Consider the following 9,733-nt stretch of genomic DNA (forward strand, 5'->3'; position numbering starts at 1 on the left):
AAATTAAAACACATAAATACATTAAATTAACAATACTAATGCACTACAAATGTTTATCATAGTGTTGTCATCAATTGTGAATTATTGTCGAGTTGACTTGTGACATCAACTCGATTAATAATATTATTAATATATACAACTTATGGAGATAATAAATTGTGCGTATTAAAATAAAAAAATGTTAAAAATGGAGTTTTAGTTAAGTAGTAAATTTAAAATCCCACCAGATGCACATTTTTATTTTTATTGATTTTGTTAAAATAAAAGAATAAAGTACCCTCAAATCACATAACTTATTTTAATTACTGTAATTTCTATAACCGAGCTAGTGTCCAGCTAACTCACGACACCAACTCAACTAACAAATTAAATAATAGTATAAATAATGTAAAACTTATATAGTATCTTTGAAAAAGATGGCAAGCTTCTATAACTTTATACACGGTTGAATATAAAGAAAAATTACAAATCACTCTTGTTATCAAATAGAAAATAGCAAAACGACATTTAAATGAAGCTTGATTTGTATACTTGAGAACTTTTTGTCTTGTATCTAAAATCATAACAAAAATTCACACCTACTGATGTATCATTTACAATCAAAATGGCCTTTTCAGATCCTTGAAATTATCCATTGGATCAACACATTCCATTTTGTTTCTATGAAGATTCAATATTTTCAGCAACTCGGAAGCTTTGTCCTTAGTTTCCTCAACACATCCGACCTGTAAAAGCAGCAAAAGCTTTAGAAAAGCGCCCACTTGAAGAGCTTCAAGTATAACGCTTGCATCATCTTCGGTTTTCTCCTTCTTGCAAAGCTTCCACAATATGGAGACCGAAAAGTCGGTTGTTAAATTGGAAACCCTAAGGATTTTCTTAACCAAAACCGGCATGCTTAAGGCATTGTTGCAGGCCATTTGTCTCCCTTCCTCGCTGTTGCATATACCATCTAGAACACCCAACGCCTTCTCGCATATGCCTCTTTCGGAGTCTACCAACGTTTCTAGCAGCAACGATACTATGCCTAAGTTTACTAGCTTTTTCACTTGTTTCTCCTTTGTTGGAGATGATGTGATTATCTTGTAAATGACGAGTAATGAAGCTTTTGTTGATGTAGGGCAAATTGGGTCTTTAATCAGCTTGAACAATGCTTCAATGGCACCTTCCATGTCTGACAACTCGTTGACTTTTCTCTCATCTATTGAAACAAGCTCTCTTAAGCCCAAAACTGCGTTTCTTCTCCTAGACAAGTCTCCACTGCTTAGAAACCATATCAAGCAACGCATGGCAGAGGCTGATCCTAAGAAACCTTTGGCCTCTACATCAAGGGGGAACATTATCGCCAAAGCTGACAATATCTCCTCTAAAACAGCAACGTTTTCATCAAAAGACGCCCTGGAAAATGCTTGGAAAGCTTCCGATAAAGCGCAGCCTGCCCCATTACTAACAAAGCAACGCTTGTTACGTTCGCTCTCTTTTGCCAACGACTTGATCTTTAAAACCAAATCTTGACACCCTTTTCCGTTTTGTTTCATACAAGCGACGTTGATTTTGGAAAGAATATCGGAAACCTCCATGGAAGTGACGGGAACCCGAGGCGTGGGGATTCTTTCAATCCCATAGGATCGATTCTCGACGCACCAATCTTGTATTTTTTTCCTTATGATATGATTTGGAATGGGTTCGAGACTCCTGAGAACTTGATTGGTGAGTGGGCAAGTGAAATTCCCAGCTTCAATCCACTTCTCAATGTTCTCTCGATCGTAGGTTATCCCTGTAGACAAAGTGACGGGATCTTTCATCAAGTCTAGTGATATGGGGCACCTGAAATCCCTTGGAACCGTAAGCTCAATCTCTCCATTGTCGTTCCTTTGCTGTTGCAATTTCCCTTCACGCCTGGCAGCTCTTCTCCTCCTCCAGGAAGAAATCATCATTGGAAAACAGTTTTTTCTTTTTCAAAATTTCTTGTTTGGATTCTAAGAAAGAATGTTGGGGTTTGCTTTGGGTGAGTGATTAAGGCAACATATATGTTGTTGTTATATTACGAGGAGGAGGATGGTGGTTCAACGTTTAAAACCCGAAGAATATTATTTAAATTTGAAATAGAAAAGCTTGAAAATTAAAGAAAGAAAGCATGGGAGAGAGGGCGTGATGAAGGTCTCAAAGTTTGACCGTTGAATTAGATAAATAAAAATGATGGGAGATGTTGAAATGGTAAAAGGGTGCGGATTTTGGAACGGAGAAAATCAAAACTTTGACGAAACCAAAAGATTAAAGGCGCCGTCTAAGTATGAGAGTCGGTGTGAACTGACGGACACTAGCGGCCGCTCTCGGTCTCCCCATGTGATCATTTTGACCAATTTTTATAGTTAAAAGTCTTTTTTTAATAATTATATTAAATTCCGTGTTTAGATGAGTCGGATTTTTAAATTGGTTAAAATATGTCTATACTTCTTGTACTTTTTCAAAATTGAGAATTTAGTCCCTATATTATTTTTAGTTGTTTTACTTTTCAGATTTTAAAATTTAGGTCTAATTTGTTGAAAAAAAGATGTAATTAATCTGAATTAACAAAAATTTTAACAATATTAATAATTGAATTTAAATTTTAAAATCTAAAAAGTAAAAAAAATTATCGAAATACAATTACAAGAACTAACTCCTACTTCTTGGAAATTACACGGAACCTTTTAAATTTCATGCTTGAATCTAATATTTTATTTAGAAAATACACAGGAAATGCTATTATTATTTGAGATTTTTCATTTTCACGCAGTACCAAACACGCAGGAAGCTATATTAAATATTTTAAATCACTTTAAAAGAAATGAAAAATTAACAATTTTGAATTTTATTGATGTGGAATACACGTAAAAGACACGTCAGCATTTAATTAAATTTTAAAATTTAAAATTTAAAAATATAAAACTCTTATTAAAATTAAAATAGTTAAAAATATTCACGTCGCAACCCATGTGTATCTCATGTTAAAAAGTAAACAAAGTTAATTTTTCCATTTACTTTGAGGTTATTTGACCAAAAAAAAGAAGAAGCAAGTTGGATTAAAAAGACAAAAAAAATTAAAAAAAAAAAAGACTAAAATGAAGTTTTTTTTTAGTTGAAGAAGCCATAAATAATATTTATAATAGCATGGTGATTAATATCCAACTGTTAACTCGTAGTGAAGAGGAGATCCATTTGGCCGGTATATTATGTTTGATATAGAACATAACGTCATGAACCGTAGTCATAGTTCATTGATATTATTAACTTAAAACTGCCAACCATCCAAACGAGCTAATAGTTAAACCCCAACAGTGATGATAATTTCCAGGGACTTACTGTTTTTTATCCGGGAAACATTTTATCTAGAATAAGAATGAATGGGTAATAAAAATAATAAAATATTTTAGCATTAACAAAGGTCCAAAGAAAGAAAGATTATGATAGTGCTTTAGCAAACAGTGGGAAGAAAAACTGGAGGATCGTCGCCGAAAGGGAAAGAAGAAAGAAAAGTGGTAGTGGAAGTCCCAAAGGCTTTACCATATGTTGCAGAAAATAGGCAAAGTGCATTGACACCGATGATGGTTTGTAGTAGCAGAAGGAAGGTTATGAGGTATAGTATGATATGTGACTAACGGTCATATTCTAGAAGGGTAAGAGAGTATGACCGTGGACTATTCCTTGGTGTTTTTAAAGTTTCAAATACCTAATATACAACATATCATATGATCAGTCATCAGTCTTATGCCTTAAAACCAACAGATGGCCGACTCTCCCATCATTTTCTGCAAAAATGCGTGTTATATGACCATATATATATATATATATATATATAAACTTGAAGCTGATTGAATTCCACATAAAATAAGATATTTTAAAATTTGGATTGTATATAACATTTTTTTTTCTTTTCACCAACTATATATACATTATTTTCGATAATGACCGATAATGGACATTGCTTGATATCATAAAAACTTTGTGAATTGTAAGATTGCCAAAGTACACTTTTTTATATTATTTTTGAAAGTACTTTTCTTTTATATTAGGTTGTGTAAATAAATTGAAGAAATTCTTTTGACAGCTTATACTTTAGAAAACTTATTTTGACTTTTTATATCACATTCAAATTCTTAGTTTGATATTTTCATTCCATTTATAACGTTATCTCATGTGGCATGAAAATCCAATAAAATGCCTAAGGACAATTTCCCTGATTTTTTCAAGAAACCAACATAATATTTCTTGTGTTGGTAATGATTTTATTTGAAATCTCATTCTAGATGTTTCTCTTTGATTTCCCATACTTCGTCGGTGGTCATTCTTCTCTTCTTTCTTTTTTTTTTTTTTTGACTTTCGCTCCAAATTTTTCCGATAAACAAACAAAAAGTATTTTTGTTGGTAAAGATTTGGATTGGAATTATTAGGATCAAACCCGATTTTGATTCAATCTTATATAAAAATCCATTTGCGTTGTGAAATCATTACTATTTCACATTCGAAAATTAATGAGGCAAAATCTAGAGATAAATAAAAAGAAAATAAAATATTTTTTCAACTTTGTTTTATTTTGTTTGTTTTTAAAAGGAGAAAGGATAGAGATGGCAGAAAACTGAGAAAACAAAAGAAATTAATAAAAATAAAAGTTTGGATAAACTACACCTATATTATTTAACTTTTAGTAAGTTTACACTTGAATCATCTAATTATGAAAAGTTATAAGTTAATCATTTAACTATTTAAAATTGATCACTTAAGTCACCCTTCCATTAACTTGCTAATGGAGGTCATTAACTCACTATTTGTTTACGCGGTGTACAACAAGGGAGGAGCACAAAGGAGAGAAGGGTGATTACTATGAGGGCTAGTTCACCCAGTCAGGACGGAGAGTCGGAGGTTATGGAGAGTGGAGGTGAAGAGAAGGTAAAGGTTAAGGGTTGAAGGAGTATTGACAAAGTGTAGGCTTAGTATTCTTGAAGGATCAATCCTCTCTTCATTGTTCCTAGAAGTATTTATAGGCAAGGGTCTCATGTAAGATAGTGCTAACGTGTTGGACTTGCCATCTAGCCATCATTATGGAGCCCGTGGAGGAATGTATTCGATAGGACAATGATGTCTGTGACAAGACAGATCTTATCATTCATTCTGACTTGATGCAATAAAGCAATTTAGACCACGTGATGTTTGGTAACCAACAACTTCATGTTCCCAATGAAGCTCAGGGATCCGGATGACATATGGTATGTGCTTGTCCGGATGGTCATCTCAAAAATGAGAGCTTAAGGGTGGCCTCCCAGTTTGCTGGTGACAGGCTTAGTGTTCAAGCATCTTTCTGGCTTGCCACGTGTCTTGACACGAATAGAGATACAACAGTATTCCCCCTTTCGAGTTGAGAGGAGGGTTATAAAATGGCCTTCCTTGAGGCACCCTGATCTGTTAGCTCTCTCTTTCACAAGTTACTCCGGATGTTAGCTTTATTTTATAGTCAAGCGTTATATCAAAACCTTTGAAAGTTCGCCATAAATGTATTCTAAGGATTGCATGTAACACCCCATACTCGAACCGATCATTGGATTCGGACTACAGGGTGCTACACTTCATAATCGTAAATTAACTAACACATTCTTTAATGTATATTTTGCCATTCTGATTTAATGCAGTTATTATTAAAATATTGTTATCTAAATATTTTACAAAGTAGTTTAAACATATTGAATATTTACTTACTTTGGAAATAATATTCTTATCAAAACTAATTACAAATAAGACTCTGACACTGAGACTGTAACACCTTTAACCCGTCTCTGTCGCCTAATTAGGGTTACAGAGCATTACAACACATATCATAACAATTACTAGCATTTAACCATTCAAATATCAAATTAAATAACATATAATCAAATTCAAATATCATTCATAGCATAAATATAATTATTTACCTTAAATCGGGCTTACATGGCCTTAAAAATAATTTAGAAACAATCATTGACTAATTTGAAATAAAACAGAAAGTTTTAGAAAAATTCAAAAATTTTGAAAACAGGTGTCACACGGCCTTGTGACATAGCCTAAACCGTGTGGGTAATCGAAATTTCGACACACAGTTGTATCCCAGCCCGTGCGTTTGCCCAAGTGAGTATTTGAAATAGGGTCACATAGTCGTGTCATAGATAACACCCTTAACCCGTATCTGACATTAGAATAAAGTTACGAAGCATTACCAGACTTATAAATAAAACAATCATACATATCATATCCTTTTCTCATTCAAATCAAAAACCATTTAAATTCATTCATATAGTCCATAATACAAGCCCTCGAGGCCCCAAATAGACATTAGATATAGTTTGGGACTAAACTGAGTACTTAAGAAATTTTCGGAAAACATGTAAAATTTTCAAAGGTACAAGGGACACACGCCCGTGTGGCTAGGCCGTATGAGAGACACGCCCATGTCTCAGGCCGTGTGGGCATTCGAAATAAGGCCACACACCCGTGTCCTTGCCCATGTCCTATCACATGTCTAAACTAGTGAGCATACTGATTTGGGTCACATGGCCAGACCAGACACCCATGTACCAGGCTGTGTACCCTTCGAAATGGCCTCACACGCCCGTGTGCTAGGCCGTATGCTATGCCATGTAAAAACTGGAGGGTCTATTGACTTGTGCCACACGGTCAAGCAACACGCCTGTGTGCTAGGCCGTGTGAAGCTACTGACTTGTTTTCTATAAAAGTTACAGGAGACACATGGTCGTGTCACCTAACTGTGTGTCATACACGGTTGAGACACACGCCCGTGTCTCTACCTGTGTGGACAAAAATAAATCATTTTCCAAGCCATATTTCTCACCCAAATTGGTGCCAACCTACACACATCAATTTTCATAAAACCATGGCATAACTAGGCATTCAAAACCAACCACTATATATTTATAACATGTAATATCAACACATACAACATGATGTCCATAAGCACTTCAATTGACCACATATACTCAAGGAACCTATGCATCTCAACACATACCTAAATGGTCAAATACATACATGCATCATTTTGCCTAAAACATAACATATATGTCACTTATCAATCTAATTCATTTGGTACCCAAATACAAATTCACAACCAAGGCATTCACATAGCAACCATACATCACATCCAATAAGGCTATTTACATATTTACATAATAAAATATACCAAATTCAAGCCAAATCAAATGACTAAATACACAACAAAACATATAGGCTTCCATTAGACAAAAGACCTATACATGCCATTTAACCCAAAATATAAAGTCAAAAGTACCAAAATAACGTTAGATAGTATGATGCGATCTCCGACAACTTCCAATCTGAACGAGCTTCCGAAACACTATAAAACACGAAAAATAAATAGAGTAAGTAATTAAGCTTAGTAAGTTTGTATAACATAGAATTAAGCTTACCATTTAATCACAAATTTAGGTAAGTAAGTCAAAGCATACACAATTCAATTTAGCCAAAGCCTATCACATAACCATTAACCAAGTTAGCAATGTAATTATATAAAAACCAAAAATCATGTTTGAATTCAACAATTATTAAATTCCATGTACATATAACATCTATACCGTGTATTTGTATATCATATAAAAACCGTTTCCATGTAAATACCTGTACTAGTTCATATCGAACTTGTATAATCTTGTAATAACAGTATGCCTGTTGAACCACTTAGAATATCGTTAGATACACGAGTGGTACACATGAGGTGTACTAAACTGTAATTCGTCAATTATTGTACATGTATGCTCATACGAGCGATAAACGATAAGCTCCTCCGAGATGAATAATGAGCTGAGTATCGGCAAGCTCATAAGAGCTGGAATCAGTAACCCTAATGACATGTCATTTGTATCCTATGTATTCCTAAGGTTCAAACGGGGGTCGGTATTCTTCGTATGTCGTCGGTTATGCGCTCTATAATCATACATAATAATTAAACCATTCACATACATATATTTTCAATTAAATCATATAAATACTCAATTTAATTACACAAATTTACCTCAAAGTCGTACGGAGAAAAACGATTGTTTAATCGATAACTTTGTCTTTTCCCCGATCTAATTTCGTACGTTGCTTTTCTTGATCTATATAATCAAATTTAACCAATTTAAACCTCACTCTATTCAATTCAATCCAAAATTCATGTTATGGAAAAATTACTATTTTACCCCTATACTTTTAACTTCTTTACAATTTAGTCCTTAGGCTCATAAAATGAAATTCATGCAATTTCATTCATATCTAAGCCTAACCTAATTTAATACATTCTCATAGCAGGCCACAAATTTCACAATTTCACATATTTACCACACAATTTTCACATTTCTCAATTTAACCCCTAATTAACAATTTCATCAAAACTCACTTAACAAAAGTTGTCTAATAAACAATAAGGATTCATTTTCTTCCATTAAACTTCAAAACCTTAACATATTCATCAATGGAAAATCTCAAACTATTCAATAGTTTTCCAATTTAATCCCCTAGTTAGCTAGGTTAAGTTACAATGATTCCGAAAACGTAAAAATCATTAAAAACAGACCGAAACTTCACTTACATGCAAGGAATCTCTTGGTTGAAATTTTAATCTCCAAAATTCTCTATTTTTCTGAAATTTTCTGTGGGTTGATGAATAGAGAAGATGGCTATTTTGTTTTATTTAATTTTAACCTTTAATTCCTATTTATTAAATTACCCTTACCTAACTTTAAAAATTACTCAATTACCAAGCCATGTACATCCACTATCACCTTTAATGGTCTAATTACCATATAAGGACCTCCACTTTAAATTTCTATAGCTATTTAACACCTTTAGCTAATAGAACATAACTTTCGTACTTTACGCAATTTAGTCCTTTTCATCAAATTGAGCATGCAAACGGTAAAATTTCTTAACGAAACTTTTATCCTATAATACTATCATACTGTAGATATTAAAATAATATTAAAATAAATTTTTTGACTTCAAATTTTTGGTCCCGAATCCACTCTTCCGATTTCACTAAAAACAAGTTGTTACATTATAGGTTGTATGCCAAATCGTGTATGCATTCTTTGTTAGGTCACACGGCCATGTGTCAGACCATGTTACATACTGACTTGTGACACACGGTCATGTCTCTAACCATGTGAAACCTGCATCTAAAAACAATAATGACACACGGCCTTGTCGGGTGGCCATGTGTGGCACACGATCGTGTGACAGCCCGTGTCCCAGGCTATGTGCACCTTAAAAATCTTACATTTCAAGTCATTTTCCACAAAAGCTTAGACACCAAACAACACCATTATTAGCTACAAAACCATGCTCAAACACATTGAATCTCATTAAAAAACATGTCAATTTCAACCAACCTATGCTTAACCAATATGCCATCATTTTGCACCACAACTTATATACCAAAACAAATCAAAACCAAGCCTATACTTTTATGTCACAAGTATATACCAAATGGTTTGCATTTAAGCTTAAAAATCATACATTAACTCATGTCAAAACTTACCATTACTTTTTTCATTCAACCACTTTCATTTGTACCATAATTCAAACACCTTTGTAAAGTTTATATCAAGTGAACAATTAGCACAACAAGACCATAAACACACCAAGATCTAAAATATGGTCACATATAAGCTATTACAAAGCGTAAACATCATTTCATCAATCTAACCAATACCAC

The 9,733-nt window shown here is 33.5% G+C and overlaps 1 protein-coding gene across 1 annotated transcript; it reads right to left on the bottom strand.

Annotated features, from left to right (window-relative positions):
- Positions 1–406: 406 nt before the first annotated feature.
- Positions 407–2,090, bottom strand: LOC105794322 (U-box domain-containing protein 21). The gene has a single exon (XM_012623454.2). It carries the CDS (start codon positions 1,932–1,934, stop codon positions 600–602), a length of 1,335 nt encoding a protein of 444 aa, XP_012478908.1. The 5' UTR covers positions 1,935–2,090; the 3' UTR covers positions 407–599.
- Between the last annotated feature and the right edge of the window lie 7,643 nt (positions 2,091–9,733).

This window comes from Gossypium raimondii, chromosome 3 (assembly GCF_025698545.1).
Source record: "Gossypium raimondii isolate GPD5lz chromosome 3, ASM2569854v1, whole genome shotgun sequence".
Classification (NCBI taxonomy): domain Eukaryota; kingdom Viridiplantae; phylum Streptophyta; class Magnoliopsida; order Malvales; family Malvaceae; genus Gossypium; species Gossypium raimondii.

Coding starts and splice junctions, on each gene's coding strand:
- LOC105794322 (XM_012623454.2), bottom strand. CDS start 1,934: ATGATGATTTCTTCCTGGAGGAGGAGAAGAGCTGCCAGGCGTGAAGGG.